This window comes from Megascapheus bottae, chromosome 10 (assembly GCF_031878675.1).
Source record: "Megascapheus bottae isolate mThoBot1 chromosome 10, mThoBot2.hap1, whole genome shotgun sequence".
In the NCBI taxonomy this organism is placed as follows: domain Eukaryota; kingdom Metazoa; phylum Chordata; class Mammalia; order Rodentia; family Geomyidae; genus Megascapheus; species Megascapheus bottae.
The window spans coordinates 63168434-63189070 of record NC_143518.1 but is presented as its reverse complement, the minus strand read 5'-3'; the positions used below and the strand labels follow the sequence as shown (position 1 = coordinate 63189070).

The 20637-nt window shown below is 37.3% G+C and overlaps 1 protein-coding gene and 1 long non-coding RNA gene across 11 annotated transcripts in view; one reads left to right on the top strand and one right to left on the bottom strand.

The window, feature by feature from the left end:
* Positions 1-20637, top strand: part of Cep170 (centrosomal protein 170) — a 93603-nt gene that overhangs the window by 38267 nt on the left and 34699 nt on the right. For 6 of the 10 annotated variants that reach the window (XM_090341497.1, XM_090341492.1, XM_090341493.1 and 3 more), the window contains 3 exons: positions 4951-5427; positions 11527-11690; positions 12140-12433. In XM_090341497.1, the coding sequence (XP_090197623.1) occupies positions 4951-5427; positions 11527-11690; positions 12140-12433 (935 nt within the window). The remainder of the gene's footprint in view (positions 1-4950; positions 5428-11526; positions 11691-12139; positions 12434-20637) is intronic. The other 4 variants (XM_090341501.1, XM_090341500.1, XM_090341499.1 and 1 more) reach the window with 2 other exon arrangements.
* On the bottom strand, positions 745-19242 carry LOC150058610 (uncharacterized). Its single transcript, XR_016536899.1, has 3 exons — positions 19158-19242; positions 4444-4614; positions 745-861 (listed from the first exon to the last, which is right to left on the bottom strand). It is a non-coding gene; the product is annotated as an uncharacterized LOC150058610 (long non-coding RNA).

The following is a 20637-nucleotide window of genomic DNA, read 5'->3' as shown; positions in this document are numbered from 1 at the left end:
AAGTGATTTGTTTTGTGTTAAATAGTCTTAAAGTGGTCAAATTCAGCTGATTAACTGTTGTTGATTGAGTCTTATTTGCTTCCTCATATTTATTATCTGACAGTATTAATGTATAATTTGTAGTTATTTTAAGTTTATAATGGAAAAGAAAGTTTATTGGCTTGTAATAATTTCTGAATTTAGCAGATATTATAGAGTAGGATTTGAAATGTATACCTTTGATCATTTTGAAATTACAGTATTTTTTAAGAATTTAAATAGTTTTAGTATTTCACATGACATTGCTTTAAAAACTTATTCTCCAAAAAGTGGTCCTGTGAATCAAGTGGTAGAGCACTAGCCTTGAGCTGAGCAGGTCAGAGACAGCACCCAGGGCCAGAATTCAAGCCCCACAACCGACCAAAAAACAACAAAAAAAAAAACAACTTATACTCTAGGATACTCTTTTTTTTTTTTTTTTTTTTTTTTTTTGGCCAGTCCTGGGCTTGAGCTCAGGGCCTGAGCACTGTCCTTGGACTTTCTCAAGGCTAGAGCTCTATCACTTGAGCCTCAGCACCACTTCCAGCTTTTTAAGGATACTCTTTTAATAAAAACAAATAGGAGTTTTGGGCTAGAGATGTGAAGTAGTAAATAATTGCCCAACACATAGGAGACCCTGGGTTTGATCACACTACTCAGGAAAAAACAAACAAACAATTCTTTCTTGATTACTGATTTATTTAGAACTTAAAAACTGTACTTACTGTTACTATGAAAAGGTGAATATTCTAGAAAGAATAACAGAGTGTTTACTACCAAATCATTTTTTGTCCCCTCTGTGGGTCTATGTGTATCCACAGTGTCCTGAACATGCCACATAACCTAAAAAATATTAAAAGCAAATATTTAGAGTAATAAAGTTGTCCAGAAATTATGTTTATATTTTGAATACTACTACAGAAAATTTATCCTCAACTTATGTAGCTGCAATTTTTCTTCTACTTGCTGACTTATTCTCAACATTCATTTACATTACAATTAAGGAATTAAAATGTAAGTATATTTTATAGAGGCACATAATCGTACGTAGTATATTTCCCTTACATTAATTTTGAACAAATAGAGCTAAAAATTCAGATCGAAATTCCTTTTTGGCCAGCTTAACAGTATCTGTAATTAAAGGTATTCAACTGGACTAGTGTGGGTGTCTGAAGCAGAGTAAGTCATAATAATCAGTTTTCGTTGCCTTGACTTGATTTAGCATTTTGTTTTAGCATAGAGCAGTAGGCATTTTCTGTGGGTAATGTATATTACAAGTATTCCTAGAAAGTCACACAGTCATGAAATACCTGAAGAACATAAACAGATTATCACCAACTGATTCTCTTTGAATAAAATATACATAGTTAATTCTGGCAATAACCAGTTACTAAGTAATTTTTTAAATCTAAATAATTAAGATTAGTAATGAGCTTTTAATATAAGCAAATAGCATGTATGTTTCCTTTGGCACAAACAAAAATATGTTGAAATGATGTAAATTAAAAAAGTACAGAATATGTTCTCAGTGTTCTAAGAAAGGATGTTTTTCTATTATAGTCTGTAACAACTTTTCTAGTAGACACTTGGGAGAGGACCATGTTTCTAGTACTTATTTTTTTGGTCAGGAAAAGGATAATGAATGTTTTACACTAATTGAATTAATTTACTTTTACAACTAGCTTTTTAAAAAGTTGAAATAATTTTCTTTCTTTAAAATATACTACATATGTCACTTATCTTCTTAAGCAAAGGGCAGATCTCAGCCTTCTGAGTAGCTATGGTTACAGGTGTGAGCCACCACACCCAGCTTGATAGATGGGTTTTTTTTTTTTTTTTTGGTCTTACCTTTATCTCCAAATCTAATCTTTCCATTTTCCAAAGGTAAACAAAACAAATTTTGAACTAGTAATTTTCATATTATTAAGTCTGAGGGGCTGGGCATTGGGCGTTTGGCCTAGTGGTAGAGTCCTCAGTAACTACATACACAAAAAAAGCCAGAAGTGGTGCTTTTTCTAAAGTAGTAGAGCCTTGAGAAAGCCCAAGGACAGTGCTCAAGTCCCAGGACTGTGCAAAAAAAAAAAAAATTATGTCTGAGATATTCTTAGTCTTTTCTTCAGCTTTTTTTCCATTGGTGGTATTTCTGGGGTTTTGCACTCAGTCTAGGGCAAACACTCAACCACTGAATACATTTCGAAAATAATATCTGTATATTAAGTTATTGTCCTGAAATATTCTTCGTCTTCTGTCTTCTATTTAGATTTTTTTTTCCTTTTTTCTTGATGATGGTTTGTAGTGTTTGAACTAAGGCTAGGTATGCACTCTACTGCTAAGTCATGCATCTAGCCTTTTTTGGCTTTTGGCTATTTTTCAGATAGGACCTTATTTTTTCCCTAAGTGTAGCCTCAGAATCTTAATCCTCCTATCTTATTCTCTCAATCTTCCATGCAAAGGAGGTGACAAACATGTACTGCTATATTGGTTAGGATAGGGATCTCACAATTTTTTTTATTAATGACTGACTTCAAACCACCGTCCTCTGATCTCTGTCTCTCAGTAGCTGGGATTTATGGTCAAGATACATCATACCAGGCTAGTTTTTTTTTTTTTTTGGTCAGTCATGGATCTTGAACTCTGGGCCTGGGCACTGTCCCTGAGCTCTTCAGCTCAAGGCTACTGCCCTACTCCTTGAGCCACAGCACCACTTCGAGTTTTCTGGTAATTAATTGGAAATAAGAGTCTCATTGAGGGGCCAGGAGTTTGGCCTAGTGGTTAAAGTGCTTGCCTAGCATGCATGAAGACCCGGGTTCGATTCCTCGGTACCACATACAGAAAAAAAAAGCCGGAAGTGGTGCTGAGGCTCAAGTGGTAGAGCTCTAGCCTTGAGAAAGTCCAAGGACAGTGCTCAGGCCCTGAGCTCAAGCCCAGGACTGGCAAAAAAAAAAAAAAAAAAAGTCTCATTGACTTTCGTGCCTGGCTGGCTTTGAACAATAATCCTCAGATCTCAGCCTCCTGAGCAGCTAGGATTACAGGTATGAGTCACTGGCACCTGGCTAGACTACATTTTTTTTATAATATATATTTGCTTTTATTATTTGAAGAATGGCAAGTGATGCCTTCTATACTATATCCCACACATTTGATTTTATGGATGTTAATTTTGTTCTTCTCTAGCCTAACCAGATAATTTTATAATTGTCTCATATTCAGAGTGCTGTCAAGAAATCAATTATTGCACCTAATGAATCTCAACAAGATACTGAATATTTGAAAGTATTTCAGGACCCAAAAGACTTTAGTTAATGAAAAAAATAATTTGGAAACAATGTAGTTTTCTCTATTCCTTTTTCTTTCTAATAAATTATTTGTAACTGATTTCCCTAGGAATCTTATTTGAATACAGTGGATTTAAAGGAAAAATACATTGTTTAAATTCATTATTTTTTTTTGCCAGTTCTGGGCTTGAGCTCAGGGCTTGAGCACTGTCCTTGGACTTTCTCAAGGCTAGAGCTCTACCACTTGAGCCTCAGCTTTTTTTCTATGTATGTGGTACCAAGGAATTGAACCCTGGTCTTCCTGCATGCTAGGCAAGCACTTTAACCACTAGGCCAAACTCCCAGCCCTTTAAATTCATTCTTAATAACAGATTTTCATTATAATAGCTACAGTTCTTTCACTCTTTGTTGTTGTTGTTGGAACTGATGGTGGTGGTGGTTGAGGGGCTAGATCGCAGAGCCTGGGCGCTGTCCCTGAACCCTTTTGCCCAAGGCTCTACCACTTGGACCATAGCCCAACTTCGAGCATTTGAGAGGTTTATTGGAGATAAGCATCTCATGGGGACTCTTCTACCTAAACTGGCAGTGAACCACAGTCATCAGATCTCTACCTCCTTAGTAGCTAGGATATCAGCCAGTGCCTGGCTCTTTCACTTTTTTTTTTACTTTAAGTTTTTTCTTGTGCATTTGCCTTAACAAACAACACACAATATAAGGCCTTTTAGTTATTTCACTAACATACTTCTCTGTATCTTACTTGTAAAATCATCTGTTTTTATGCCTTTCTGTCTACAGGCAACACAAAGACATAGTTGCTTGCTCCTCTTTCCAGCTGTTACTCATCTGAGGTTTACAGTTTGGCTTTCCTTCAAAGATTTTTTTTTTTGTCTCTAGCACATCGTGCTATGTAGAAATGTAAGGCAATTTTCTTTCAGTATTACTGACTGGCAAATGAATTTTCTAATGTTATATTCTTTCATACTGTTGTTTCAATTGCTATGCTGCAAACAAATGAAATATTTTCTCTAACCATTCTTTGGTCTCTATAAAACGTAAGAAGTAATATTATTTTTGGCATGCTAAACATAATATCATGAATGTAATGGCAAAGAATGGTAAGTGTGATGATTACTTCCCAAACAATGCTCACCCTTTTCTTCATGCTCGAATCTTCATTTGAGTACCTGTTCTCTACTGGAAGCACTACATTTGTTCATAGAGTTCCGTATCTCATCCTGCTTTTTCTATTCATCCAGCGATATTCATTCTGAACCTCTATTCATCTCCATTTGATTTCAAGTCTTTTGCATCTTGATAATTTCTAGATCAAATTGGAAAAATGGTGGAGCTATCTGTGCAAGGTCCCTCTATCCATTACTTTTGCTCTCCTTGGCCATTGCTGCTGCTTCTCTCCCATGTTCATAATCCAGATTCCCTCTTCTCTGTTACTTTTATTTTTCTGATAATAGATACCTGAGTTTGAACTTAGGGACAAGTATTCTACCACTTTTTTTTCCTATGATACAAATGCCACTGTTCATCGAGGCTATAATCAGCCTTCTAATTCTCTGAGAGAAATGCAAATGGTCATTACCAATGTCCCTCAAATACTAGAAGCCCCCAAATATTTTGAATTCTCTCTTATTTTTCTTATTAGGATGCAGCGTAAATGCCAAGCAAGTTGAGGAACAGTCTGCAGCTGCAAATGAAGAAGTACTTTTTCCTTTCTGTAGGGAACCAAGTTATTTTGAAATCCCTACAAAAGAATTCCAGCAGCCATCACAAATTACAGAGAGCACTATTCATGAGATCCCAACAAAAGACACACCAAGTTCCCATACCACAGGTGCAGGGCATGCTTCATTTACCATTGAATTTGATGACAGTACCCCAGGAAAGGTAACTATTAGAGACCATGTGACAAAATTTGCTTCTGATCAGCGCCACAAGTCAAAGAAGTCTTCTCCTGGAACTCAAGACTTGCCGGGAATTCAAACTGGGATGATGGCACCAGAAAACAAAGTAGCTGACTGGCTAGCACAAAACAACCCTCCTCAAATGGTATGGGAAAGAACAGAAGAGGATTCTAAAAGTATTAAAAGTGATGTTCCAGTATACTTGAAAAGGTTGAAAGGTAAAGTGAATTGATCATTTCAAAACTTCATATATTGCCTAATTAAAAAAAAAAAACTTTGGGGCCGGGAGTTTGGCCTAGTGGTTAAAGTGCTTGCCTAGCATGCATGAAGACCCGGGTTCGATTCCTCGGTACCAAATACATAGAAAAAAGCTGGAAGTGGTGCTGAGGCTCAAGTGGTAGAGCTCTAGCCTTGAGAAAATCCAAGGACAGTGCTCAGGCCCTGAGCTCAAGCTCAGGACTGGCAAAAAAAAAAAAAAAAAAAAACTTTGACCTTCATAATTATCAAAGTATTAGATATTTGAATCATAGAAGTGGCTTTTTCCAAGTTTACATTTAATTGAAAGCTCAGAAGCAATCCATGTCGATCATAATACAACTTATTCAAAAATAGTCTTTCATCATTTTCTTGCCAAAACCAAATTGGTTTTGTGACTTCAATGTGTCATTAAATTATATTTCCTGTGGAAATATAAAACTTATTCGGCTCACCAATGGACTTCCCTAGACAATAATTACCATCATTTTCTTGATTTAAGGAAAAGATACATACAATTCTATTCTCAATATACTGCTTCTATAAAAAAATACCTAGATTCTAAAAAAATGTTAACCTGTTGGTTTTGATCCAAAAGTTCTACTTTTACAAAGAGTCACACCATTGATTATGTCAAATTATTTCTCAATAGTTACTCATAAAATGTAACTTCTTACTTGGAAATACTGGGTATGGTATCTATAATCTAAATTTTTCTTTGTATTAAGACTGATAATCACAATTTAATGTTCATTTGCGAAATTATTATATGTTCCATATTACTATAATACTTCACCACTATACTTTTAAAAATCCTATCCTTGCCAAATGCTAGTGGCTCATATCTATAATCTTAGCTACTCATTAGGCTGAGATCTGAGGATCACAGTTCAAAGCCAGCAAAGGCAGGAAGGTTCATGAAACTCTTATCTTCAAATAACTACCAAAAAATCTAGAAGTAGAGCTCCAGCCCCTGTGGTAGGACACTAGCCTTGAGCTAGAAAATAGTGTATAGCCCTGAGCTCAAGCCCCAAGGTAAGCACAGAAGCAAAAACAAAAACTTCTATCTGTACTTTGATGGTACCAAATGATCAGTTTTTCCCCATTAGTTTTGTCACTTGAAATTTTTATACAGTTATTGAACACTGATTTTTATGTTACTCTATTACACTTATTTAATAAGCTACCTATAAAATAATGCTTTTGAACAAATTGTGTAAATCTGATTGTTCTATATTTTCATAAAAATCATGAGGTTTTTAAGAACATATTCTTTAAGTCAAGAGCCATGTTTACTTTATAACAGCACTTTTTCTGGGACTTGAGCATATAATAGATATTGAGTAATTTGAGTGCACAATGAATGACTTCACTGTTTATGACACGATTTGTACTGACATAACTCATACCTTACATCCTAGGATTTTGGTGAAGTGATGAAGAAATGATAACCTTATATTTATTCCTGATTTGCTTCTAACACATTTCAAAATATTAAAATGATATAATTTCCTAATTCTTTCTGATTATTAAAATACTTCATTGTTGTCATCACAATTACCTGGTATATGTATTTTTCAGATTTTATGTTTTTTTAACTTTTACTAGATAATATAGATACATAATTGAAAACTACTAAAGCTGACAACTAAAAACTGTATAACATCATAAGGTGCTCATAAGTGTTAGTATGAAGTGACAATGTTGAAAATCTTTTTTAAACCTCATTTAACTACATAAGAAATAAACTAAAAAGATCCGTTATGAATACACCATTTTCAAGGTGGGCACTGATGGCTCTCACCTATAATGCTAGTGAAGAGGCTGAGATCTGAAGATCATGGTTTGAAGACAGCCCAGGCAGAAAAATTCATGAGACTCTTCTCTTCAATAAACTACTTAGAAAAAGCCAAAAGTGGCACTGTGGCTCAAGTGGTAGAGGTCTAGCCTTGAGCACAAAGAGGCTCAGGGACAGTACCCAGGACTGGTGAAAGAGAGACAGACAGACAGACAGACAGAGGGGAAAGGGAGAGATCGAGGAAGGGAAGGGGGAAGGGAGGGTCTGGGAGTGTAGCCTAGTGGTAGAGTGCTCGCCTAGCATGCATGAATTCCTACGTTCCACATACTCAGTAAAATCCCGAAGTGGCACTGTGTCTCAAGTGGCAGAGGACTAGCCTTGAACAAAAGTGTCCAAGGACAGTGCCCAGGCCCTGAGTTCAAGCCCCAAGACTGGCAAAAAAAAAAAAAAAAAAGGAAGGAGGAAAGAAAGAAATAAAAAGAAAGAAAGAAAGAAAGAAAGAAAGAAAGAAAGAAAGAAAGAAGAGGGGGAGAGAGGAGAGGAGAGGAAGGAAGGAAATATCGTTTTCTAAGATACAGGTTAAATCCTTTTTTCGTTATTATAATTTCTGCATTTGCTACTTTTTTTTTCCCCCCCTTTAGTCATGGGGCTTAAACTCTGGGCCTGGGCAGTGTCCCTGAGCTCTTCAGCTCAAGGCTATTGCCCTACTCCTTGAGCCACAGTGCCACTTCTGATTATCTGGTAGTTAATTGGAGATAAGAGTCTCAGGACTTTAGTGCCCAGGCTGGTTTTGAACCTTGATCCTCAGATATCAGCCTCCTGAGTAGCTAGGATTACAAGTGTGAGCCATAGTGCCTGGTTCACTGCATTTTTTAAATCTATCATTGTCTGCTCTTCAGAAAGGGCACATTTGTGACTATTAATTTCAAATAAGCATTGATGTCCACACACACACACATACAATATCACTACATTAAACAAAGTTATTTACTTACCAAGTTACAAAATAATCATTTCTAAATTTTTAGGATGTCAAAAGATATACTTCAGACACCAGATAAATACAATTAGCAAGTAGTAACAATTTTACAAGAATTATACTTCACCTCTTTAAAAAAATTAAAGTATGCAAAACAAAACATCTTGCTCCTACAAGAGTAAAGTGCACGTGCTTTGGGACAGTGAGGAAAATAATGTTCACAAAGCCCATACACTTTCACCCTTTAGGAGAGTTGCAGCTTCTTTTAGCTATAGCTACTGACTAAGTACATCTAAGCTAACCTAACTGAAAAGAACTTCAGTATGTTTAGGCATGGTTAATGACAGCAGGGGCAGGGGAGAGACTGGGAAAGAGTTTCTAAGTGATCTTTGTGTTGAATACAGAAGATTGTAGCTCTATTCAGTTATCTTCCCTGATACAGAAAGAGTGGTCCAAATAGAAAATGACATATCTGAAAGTGGTGATGTGGCTCCAGGGTAGGGTGGTAGCCTTGAGCTGAAGAGCTCAGGTACAGCATTCAGGCCCAGAGTTCAATCCCCACGACTGACAAAAAAAAAAAAATCTGTAGAAAATGACTTATCTTGCCCAGAGGGTGGCCTAGTGGTAGAGTGCTTGCCTAGCAGGCACAGCAAAGGCCTTGAGCTCAAGTCCCAGGACTGGCAAAAAAAGAAAGAAAGAAAATTGCTTATGTTGGAGTAAGATGTAAATTCTATCACGATCATATTTTTCATTAAAATATTTAAGTGGAAATTTCTTATGAGTTATGTTGGTCTTATATAGGAAATAATTGGAATTTTATAATTTCTGGCTATTACAAGCTGGATTCCTTTGCATTATAGCCAATGCAACAGTAAAGTAAGTGGTAAAATGTGCTGTTCTCACTGAATTTTGTATTTGTATTAGGGCTATATTTGAGTTTTGTTTTCCTCTGCGCCCTATGATTTCTAGATTATCTGCAGCAGGGATTTCATTAATTAAGCACATTTTTCGTTGCATATTAGAATTTGAATAATGATTCAAAGAGTTTTCATTTTGTTATATTTTGATTTTTTTAATCACTCTCACTTTGGTAAGAATTCTCCCGAAGTCTCTTAGTTTTTATCTTTATTTTTCTTACATTTCTAAACCATCACCATTTTCTGCTATTCCTTGGTGAGTTTCCTCTTTCCTTTCTTTGTGCAGGTAATTGTTTTCTGTTACTACTAGTTGGTAACCTCTAACCTGATTAGGAACAAATCCAGGAACAGTAAAACTCAATGTTTTTCCTAGACAGGATTTTTTTCTCCTCCATCTCTCCCAGCCTTTCACTTCTGCCTATTATCTTGTCAGATATAATAATTATTGAAAAAATAATAATTATCATTATTGAATAAGGATTCACTTGAGTTAAAGCTTATAACCCAGAGATATTTAACAATTATCTTTAGTTTTTGAAGATTTGTAATGTGCTTCCAATGTACATTCCCATGTACAAGACTTTGTAGCTCAATGAAGTCATTAAACATTGATTTATGATTATCTTTCAGTGTGCCAGCCCTAGGGCTTGAATTTAGGGCCTGGGCACTGTCCTTCATTTTCTGTGCTCAAGACTAGAGCTCACCACTTGAGCCACATCTTCATGTTTACCTTTTTGGTTACTAATTGGAGGTAAGAATCTCACAGCCTTTCCTGCCTAGATTGGCTTCAAACCATGATTCTCACATTTCAGTCTCCTGTGTAGCTAAGATTAGAAAAGTGAGCTGCCAATACCCAGCTGGTTATTCTAATGTAATTATTACTTAGGTAAGAAAAATTTTAAATTGAAGTTAAATCAATAAAAGATCAAATAATTCATAGTGTTATATCTAGTCTTTAAAGTAACTCTTAAAAGTAATTACTTACTGGTTTTTACTTGCTCTGATACAGCAAAACCTGAAAAGAATGTTTCTAAATTCAAATATTGTAATTTGACTGTAGATGCTTTGTGTTGAAGATGTCTGTTTACACTTACCCCGTGTTGTTTGCCCATAAGTGCAAAGATTGAAGATGCCATAGTTGGGCTGGAAATGTAGCTTAGTGGTAGAGAACTTGCCTAGTATGCATGAAGCCCTGGGTTTAATTCCTCAGTCCCACATAAACAGAAAAAGCCAGAAGTGGCACTTTGGCTCAAGTGGTAGAGTGAAAAAAAAAAAAAATTCAGGGACAGAGCCCAGGCCCTGAGTTGAAGCCCAGGATTGGCAAAAAAAAAAAAAAGAAGAAGAAGAAGAAGAAGAAGAAGAAGAGGAGGAGGAGGAGGAGGAGGAGGAAGAAATAAGAAAGAGCTGTCATAGTTTTCTTTCTTTCTTTCTTTCTTTTTTTTTTTTTTTTTTTTTTGTAGGTTGTGGGCCTTGACCTTGGCCTGGGTGCTGTCCCTGAGTTTCTCAGCTCAAAGCTGCCACCCTACTCCTGGGCCTGAGTGTTGTCCCTGAGCTCTTCAGCTCAAGGCTATTGCCCTACCCTTGAGCCAACCCCACTTCTTGTTTTCTAGAGGTTAATTGGAGATGAGAGTCTCAGGTTCTTTTGTGCCCTGACTGACTTTGAACCTTGGTCTTCAGATCTCAGCCTCCTGAGCAGCTAGGATTAAAGGTGTGAGCCACCCAGCAGTTACTCTTTTTCTTGATAGACCACCTTTTAACATCCTTTGTTTAAGCCCTCTCTAGCCATTAGAATAGCTTTGAAAATGTAATTTTCAAGATAATTACACTTAGAAAAATGCAAAAATTGTGCTATTGCTAGTAAGAAGTATAAATTTGAATCTTTGCATTAAAGACTTCTCAGAATGTTCAACATTACCACACACAAAGATTTGTTCTCTTTTCATAATATTTTAGTACTATCACCCTCTATCTTATCTTTCTTGCTTTCTAATGTTAGAATCTAATTTTTATTATGAAATATTTAAGATTTGAAGGCAGAAGCAGTGTGTTGAGTTATGAATACAAAGGATGACAGGTGATAGAACATTGCTTATTTGTTAAGGTACTGGTGAAACTATAAAGACAAGATTTGGAGAAAGGAAAGTAATCTGATTCAGTTGTTTATAATGGACTTCATTGTTGGTTGATAAAATTTGAATGTAGCCATTGCCATTGAGGGAAGTTTGCAGAGCCTGTTACTAAAAAGAACAGATGACTTTGGATAGAAAAGGGGGAGGGAGCCAAAACAAATAGCACTTTTGTATATGCCTCTAATTTTCTACATGGGGCTCTTTTCTTCTCTATTATGTGATTTCTCTTTTGTGCCCAGGAAATAAACATGATGATGGTACACAGAGTGATTCAGAGAATATTGGGGCGCACAGGCGCTGTAGCAAGCGTGCTACTCTGGAGGAACACTTAAGACGCCACCACTCTGAACAGAAAAAGCAACAGAAGGTCCAGGGTACTGAAAGACATCAAGATCAACCTGTTGTAAGTCAAACTGCTTTTATTAATACCTTTTTTTTTTTTTTTGCCCCCAGTGCCAGTCCTTGGGCTTGAACTCGGGGCCTAAGCATTGACCCTGACCTTTTCAGCTCAAGGCCAGTTCTACCATTGAGCCACAGCTCCATTTCTGGCTTTTTTGTTTTGTTTTGGTGCTTAATTGGAGATGATAGTTTTGCAGACTTTCTTGCCCAGGCTGGCTTTGAACTGCAATCCTCAGATCTCAGCCTCTTGAGTAGCTAGGATTACAGGTGTGAGCCATGGAAGCCAGGCATGATTGCATTTATTGATGAAGAAAATTCCAGAAAAAGGTCACATTCTTTACTCAAAGTACAGGGATCCTTTGTCAGGAAACTGCTTATTCAGCACCTCATACAAAACTTGAAAAAGCAAAATCAACAACAGCAGATGCCAAAGTGGTTTCTTTGTCTTTACAGACTAGCTCTGCGCATCACAGAGGGGGGCATGGTGTGCCACATGGGAAATTGTTAAAACAGAAATCAGAGGAGCCGTCGGTGCCAATTCCCTTTCTACAAACTGCATTATTAAGAAGTTCAGGGAGTCTTGGGCACAGACCAAGCCAGGAGATGGATAAAATGTTAAAAAATCAAGCTACTTCTGCCACTTCAGAAAAGGATAATGATGATGATCAAAGTGACAAGGGTACTTATACCATTGAGTTAGAGAATCCCAACAGTGAGGAAGTGGAAGCAAGAAAAATGATTGACAAGGTAAATAATTGAATGCAAGCATGATGTTAGTTGTTGTGTGGTATATATGACTGGTAGAAATTACTGGAGACTCAAAATAAAATGGTCTTATGCAGTCAGTGGTCTTAGAACCTTAGAGTTGTTAGGATTTAGAAGACTAATAGTAAAGCAAAAATGCTTTCTACTTTCCCTTTAGCTAATAATCTGCATTTGTCTGAGTTTTGCCTCAGATAAATTTTAAAAATGGTATATTTTGGAATTTTCATTTTGCCGTCATTTCTATCCAAATTAAGCAATGAAATCGGTTACTATAATTATGTTGAAATAAACCTAATAGCTACAGGTTTACTGCATACTGATTTTATGATGGTGGAAGCAGATGACATTACATTTGTTTTAATGAACTTTCTCCTAATTTTTATTTTCTTTATTCCTATTTATTTTGTCTGGTGGTAGACAATGAGTATATTCTACCCATTTAAGACAAATTTACACTGAGTGTTAATGGTTATCTACATTTCAGATACTTCTTTGACATTATTGATGATTATGATGGTCATTTTATGATTTTAAGGAGTCATTTTCCTCAATTTTGACGGTGTTAATGAAAAATTGACTTTAGAACCAGCTATGTATTTTACCTCCTGGCTAAAAATCTGTTCTTTAAATTCTGGTTACTTAAAGTGTGTTCCAATGGTGAGCAATATTAACATCACTTAGAAGGACCACTCCAAACATACTGAATCAGAATCTGAATTATAAGCAAGATAGCTAGGTGATTCCTATGCACATTAATATTTGAGATGCTCTAGCTTAGCTGATTAGTTTGCAGAATGATCCTGCCCAGGAAATGGACACGGTGTCTAACCTTTTGGGATACAAAAAAAAAAAAATTAGGATTTTTGTTTCACTTTATCTCCTATTTCTTTGCTTTACTGGAGTCTGAACGTAAGGCTTCTTGTTTGTTAGGCAGTCAGTCATTCTACCACTTAAACCATACCATTTTAGAGTGTATCCTGTAGTGTATTCAGTGTATTACCATGTTGTGTACATACAAAATTCCTAAACTTATTTATTGAAGAGTACATTAGTTTAAAAGAAACAAATATTTCATTCATAATGATTGAATTTTGTCCCATAAAGGATTATTTTAGTCAGGCACCTAGGGCTGTAATCCTAGCACCTGTAATCCTAGCTACTCTTGTGTCTTCAGACTCCATCTCCAATTAGCCAGCAAAAATCTCCAGTAGAGCCCCAGCCATGAGCAAGAAAGCCAAGAGAGAATTAAAATAAAGCCCTGGTACCAGCACCATAAAGAAAAAGAAAGAGGGAAGTGGGGCTTGGCTCAAGGGTAGGGTGGTAGCCTTGAGCTGAAGAGCTCAGGGACAATGCCCAGGCTGAGTTCAAGCCCCATGACCGCCCCCCATCTTTATATTTTGCAGTGTATGTGTGTATATATATAGAGAGAGTGTGTGCGTATATATGTATATACACATATATATGCATATACATATATATGTATATATATATACATATATGGAGAGAGAGAGATTTTAGCATTTAAGAACGGTGGCTCGTGCCTGTAATCCTAACTACTTAGGAGGCTGAGATCTGAGGATCTTGAGGTTCAAAGCCAGCCCTGGCATGAGTCTGTGAGACTCATCTCCAATTAATCAGTAGAAAACTAGAAATGGTGCTGTGGCTCCAGGGGTAGGGCAGTAGCCTTGAGCTGAAGAGCTCAGGGACAAGGCCCAGGCCCAGGTCCAGGGGTAGGGTACGTAGCCTTTAGCTGAAAAGCTCAGGGATAGTGCCCAGGCCCAGAGTTCATGCCCCATGACCAAAAACAACAACAACAACAACAAACAAACAAACAAACAAAACCTGAATGCACGCATTGAGCTGGGAGTTTGGCCTACTGATACCATGTTTACATAACACATGCACAAAGACTCTGTTTTGATTTCTCAGTACCACATACATAGAAAAAGCTGGAAGTGGCTCAAGTGGTAGAGCTGTTAGTCTTGAAAAAGCCCAAGGACAGTGCCCAGGCCCTGAGTTCAAGCCCAAGGACTAGCAAAAAAAAAATTATTTTAGAAGCCTAATTAAATTTCTCCCATTTTACACAAATGAAACCCAGGTTTAAAAAGTTAATTTATCGGGGCCAGGAGTTTGGCCTAGTGGTAGAGTGCTTGCCTAGCATGCATGAATACCCGGGTTCAATTCCTCAGTACCACATACATAGAAAAAAGCTGGAAATGGTGCTGAGGCTCAAGTGGTAGAGCGCTAGCCTTGAGAAAGTCCAAGGGCAGTGCTCAGGCCCTGAGCCCAAGCCCAAGCCTGGCAAAAAAAAAAAAAAAAAAAAGTTAATTTATCCAAGGGCACACATTAGTATCTAAAGAATTTGCACTTAAGACAGACATGACTGCATTTTTTTTTTTTCAATGTAGATCCTGGGGCTTGTACTTAGCCTGGGCGCTGTCCCTGAGCTCTTCAGCTCAAAGCTACTGCCCTCCTCCTGGGTCTGGGCTTTGTACCTGAGCTCTTCAGCTCAGGACTACCACTCTACTCTTGAGCCAAGCCCCACTTCCCGTTTTCTAGTGGTTAATTGGAAATAAGAGTCTCAGAACGGGCCGGGAGTTTGGCCTAGTGGTTAAAGTGCTTGCCTAGCATGCATGAAGACCCGGGTTCGATTCCTCGGTACCATATATAGAAAAAAGCCGGAAGTGGTGCTGAGGCTCAAGTGGTAGAGCTCTAGCCTTGAGAAAGTCCAAGGACAGTGCTCAGGCCCTGAGCTCAAGCCCAGGACTGGCAAAAAAAAAAAAAAGAGTCTCAGATCCTATTGTGCCTGGGTTGGCTTTGAACCTTGATCCTCAGATCTCAGCCTTCTGAGTAGCTAGGATTGCAGGCTGAATTCTGACATCATATCAAAGTGCTTTATGAGTTTGTCATCTCTTCTTGTCCTTGTGAAGTTTGGGTGTGAGAGGTAGAAATTGGGGCAGATGTTGTCCATCTAAACCTAAATGGTTTTTGGTTTTTGGTCTGGAAATTTCTACATGGTGTATCCGTTTTTGTTCCATAACTGCCTTGTCATTAGTAATGTGCTAGATTTTGTGTATGAGGAATGAGTATACAGTGAGATAGAAATTTAAGGAAATGTTTTACTAGCTTCCAAGAAGAAGTGTTTGTTTAGGCATCTGCTCGAAACTCCTTGTGACTGCCATCAGCCTGTTCCACTGTGGTCACAGCCTTGTCATTGTTCTGTTTTCCTGCTTATGTTCTTTTTTTTTTTTCTTTTTTTTTATTGTAATTAGTAAAAGGGTTACATGATATTTGCCAGATAGAAGGTGCATTAATTCACATACATTGCTGCTTATGTTCTTGTTTCCTTACTTTTCCTAGGGTAGGAGGAGACAGGGAAATGTCAAATCCATGATCACAGAAAAACTTAGTGTCTCCTCAATAAACACTGTATTTAATGGCCAGTGAGCTAGTTCTTAGCTGATGTAATTAATCACATAGTAGATGTGGCACATAGCGTTTTCAAAAAATATGAACTTGTCAAACATAGTGACGTAAAGCCTGTAAGCCTAGCATTAACAAAATCCAACTGTCCTGGCTCTTGAACTCAGGGCCTGAGCACTGTCCTTGGGCTTTCTCAAGGCTAGTGCTCTACCACTTGAGCCACAGCAACACTTCCAGCTTTTTCTGTATGTGTGGTAACAAGGAATCGAACCCAAGTCTTCATGCTTGTTAGGCAAGCACTCTACCGCTAGGCTAAACTCCTGGCTCCCCAAATCCAGCATACCTTTATGATGAAAAGAATGAGAATGAGAATGAGAAGAATAAAAATAACAACAGCAGCAGCAGCAGCAGCAACAACAACCAAGCTAATAACTTACAGAGTCTTTACCTGTTATTTCCTCTGGGGAATAAGAAGCATTTTCTCTGTTTCACCTCTCTCTACTTTATCCTGTTATAGTAAAGTAAATCCTTGCTAAAGCTTCTACATCTTCAGTGAGACCCTCTTATGAAATAAATTCCTGACAAGTTAGTTGTGGAGGAATATGCATTAGCATAGTAAACACCATTTATGACCATCAGCAATAAAATCTGAAAGCTGTTCCTCTAAAATATGGGACACTACATGATTCTTTCAGAGACTGACTCACATGTAAATAATTCCATATGAGCCTGGCACAGTGGTTCATACCTGTAATCCAAGCTCCTGAGATTAGGATGAGGAATATGGTAGTGTCAGTCTAGCTGGGCAAAATGTAGTGAGGCCCGATTTTAACCAGTGAAAACATAGCTGTGAATACCTGTTATTATATAACTGTGTAAGAATTATAAATGTTCTCATGTCTCTCAAGTCACCATAACCCCTCTGTACATCACCTTCATACTAAAAATCAATCACTCAATCAACAAAATTAAAAGAAGTATAAGTAGGAGAATTGAGGTGAAGACTGGCCTAAGTGTAAATGTGAGACTGCCTTGGAATAATGAAATCAGAAGGAGCTGAGAGCCTGGCTTAAGTCGTAAAGAACCTTGTCAAACAAGCCCTGAGTTCATGCCACAGATCCACCAAAAAAATACAAATAAAGGTACCATGGACTTTACTTTGTTTGTTTGTGTTGATGATTGTACAAGGCCTTGAACTCGGGGCCTCACATTCTTACTGAGCTTTTTCATTGATGGCTTGTCACTGTATCACATCAGTCATGCCTCTAGTCCGTCCAGTCTTTTTTAGGAAGGGGACTATTTAATTAGTGATACAGTCTGGCTGATTTCAAACTGTGATCCTCAGTTTTCAACTTCATGAGCAGCTTGGGTTACAGTTGTAGGCTTTCTTGCTGTCTTTTTTTTTCTTCTTCTTCTTTCCTTTTCTTTCTTTCTTCCTTTTTTTTTTTCCTTTAAGCTGAAGGTAGTGGATAATCATGGAAACAAATTTTATGTAGGATAATGACACTCAAATTACTGTCAGAGGTATGTACCATGGATTAGACGATAGAAAAGTCAAAAATAGAGTCTGGATCTCAGGTAAAAGATCTAGATTGAAAATATATCGCCAGTGGCTCACACTTGTAATCGTAGGTATTTAGTAGGCTGAGATCTGAGGATTGCAGTTCAAAGCCAGCCCAGGCAGAAAAGTCCATGAGACTCATTTCTAATTACCAAAAAGCCAGAAGTTGAGCTCTGGCTCAGTGGCAGAATGCTAGCCTTGAGCAGAACAGCTCAGGGACAGCACTGAGTTCAAGCCCCAGGAACAACATTACATATATGCACCAAAAAAAAAAAAATACAGGTTTACAAATTAATAGAAAATAAATGGGAGTGTTCAAGTGGTAGTGTACCTACCTAATAAGGACGAGTCCCTGAGTTTATACCCCATTATCCTCATTAAAAGAAAATAAAGGGAAGTTGAATATAGGAGATGAAATCAGCTAGACAAATGGATAGAATGAGTAGAGAGAAAATGTGAAATTCGTAGCCATGTTAGCATTGGTGAGGAAAGAAAATGGACAAAGAAGACTGATAGATCTGATTAGATAAGTAAACTATGAAAAAATACCATTTTGGCATCAAAAAAGAAATGAGTGGACAAGAATGGCTCATGATATAAAGAGCCATCTTAAATGCTGTGTCATTTCTTTTCTGATACCAACAGTTAAGATGTTGAGAGATCGTCTTCCCTACTCTTGTATTGTGAGATTCTTACAACAGAGTTCTTATTTTTGTTATGTAACTTCATTTTATTTATGTCCCCAAATTTACTTCTTATATTCTTTTTCAAGTTCACTTTATGGTTGCTTCAGAGGTGATATACATCAGGATTACCTTTACATACATCACGTGTTAAGTGCATTCCTTTCACATAGGATCCTCTGTTCCCTCACTCTCTTCATTCCCTCCCTCCCCTCTCTACCCACATAATTGCATAGTTCACTTCGATCAATGTCCAGTGCAGCCACTGTTTCCACTGCTGTACTTTTTCTTTATTTTTCCTCTGATGCTTGTGCTCCCCCACCCTCCCACAGATGGGCACATGAACACACCATATATGAAGCAAGAGTACAGTCATTAAAAAGAAATAACAAATTAAGAAAAAGCAAAATAGTAAAAGTCCTTTGCTTCCATATTTTTAGAGTTCATTTCAGTATGTGTATTATGTTATATACATATGAAGAGGCGCTGGGTATTGCACCTGTGATTCTCTCCTAGGACTGTCCTCTTTTTTTTTTCTTTAGTTTTAGATATTTGTTATTCAAAGGTTTTCAAAAGAAATAAAACAGAAAAAGCTAACAATCTGATCAAATGTACAGTTCAAAAATGTGTTTTGGCATTTAACAAGTGCTAGGAAAGAAAACTACAGATTTATCTTGAACCAGACAAATAAGTTACCACCGGCAAGTTTGTGGCACTAGTAAAACACAACTAAAAAATTAACTCTCTTGATCATGTAGATATCTCTATGAAAATCTTTTTTTTCAATCTGTACAAAAGGTCTTTCTTCATAAATTAATTTTTTTATAATTTAATGACTGTATACTATGTGATGTTTAACTGGTTTTTTTATTTATTTATTTTTTTAAGTACAGAGGTTTGTTTCCCAAATCTTACCCAGACGAGTGTGGCACTTAGTTCAGACATTTCTACCAGCAGATTTCCTGTCCCCTTCTAACTGAGCTACCAAATTTCTTAACTAATGCAAAAAAATATGAGAGACCCAGGTTCAGAAACATACTTGGTACACGAATGGTGCTGCATTCAGTCTGGATTTTCACAAAGCGGTAATATTTCAGGGAGCGTAGAACCAATAATACCACACCTTAAAAAGAAGGAAACGAACGCTTAAAAAAAAACTCAAACACAATTTTTTTTATGACTATGTAATTTTTTAAACTAGAATCTACACTTCTCGGAGCAGCAAGGACTTTTGAAACTATGAAATGTCACTGGGACTGTCCTCTTTTGGACTCACTATATTGTGGGTATCTAGAACTCTGTGTCATTTGTCATATCCCAGGGCATTTTAGGTTCAACATGCAGGAAAACATGTCATTTGCCTCCCTGATGTTGCCTTACCTCACATAACATGATTTGTTCTAGATTCATCCATTTCCCTCCAGATCTTTTATTCTTTCAAATGGCTATGTAAAATTTCATTGTATATAGCTACCACATTTTTGGGATCCAGTCATCTTTTGTGGGGTGTGTGGGTTGTTTCCATATCTGGCTAGTATGAGTAGTGCTGCAACGAACATAGACATGCAGGTGTCCTCATCATATCTTGGCTTTTATATTCTTAATATTTGCCTGATATTTATAAAAACTTCTTTGTCAGTTTTACACCAAAACCTATATGGAAAAATACTATTTATTATTAAAAGGAATTTTTTTTGCCAGTCCTGGGCTTGAACTCAGAGTCTGAGCACTGTCTTTGGACTTTCTCAAGGCTAGCACTCTACCACTTGAGCCTCAGCACCATTTCCAGCTTTTTTCTATGTATGTGGTACTGAGGAATCGAACCCAGGTCTTCGTGTATACTAGGCAAGCACTCTACCACTAAGCCAAACTACCAGCCCTATTAAAAGTAATTTTTAAAGTGTTATTTATTGCCTCAATGGAAACAAAGTCATCTCCTCCCATGAAAATAGTTTCCTACACTTCTCCCTATCTTGACCTTTCTATGATATCTACCTCCCCAGAGAGCCCATCATAGTACCGATTTCTTCTTCCTACTCCTCTTTAGTATTGTGAGCAAGGAAGACCTTCCTGCTTTCTACTTCCTAGGCTAGACAAGAGAAACTACTGTGAGAATGGAAAGCTAAACATTTCATGAAGACAAAAAGTGTGAATCACTGTAGGGATGTTGCCAAGAATATCGCTCTTAAATTTCCTATCAGAGAAAAACCTATCCCTAGCATTTTTCCTTGTCCTATGTTTTGGTTCTTACCCACTGTTGCCAACCTACCTTCCAACAGAAAACACCTATTCCTAACACATTCTCTTCCCTCATGGAATATAGTTTGTACCCGTTCTATTTCAGCTTGTGGGAAAATACAGAACCAGAGTGTAGTAAAACTAGAAAGTCAACACAGAGAACATCTATAGCAGCAAATCATCGCCCAAAAAAGTCCTTGTTGAGAATGTGTATCCTGGGTCAGGTCACAGCAAAATGTTCAATTATGTCCGAGTCAGAGCCAAGAGAACCATGATATATC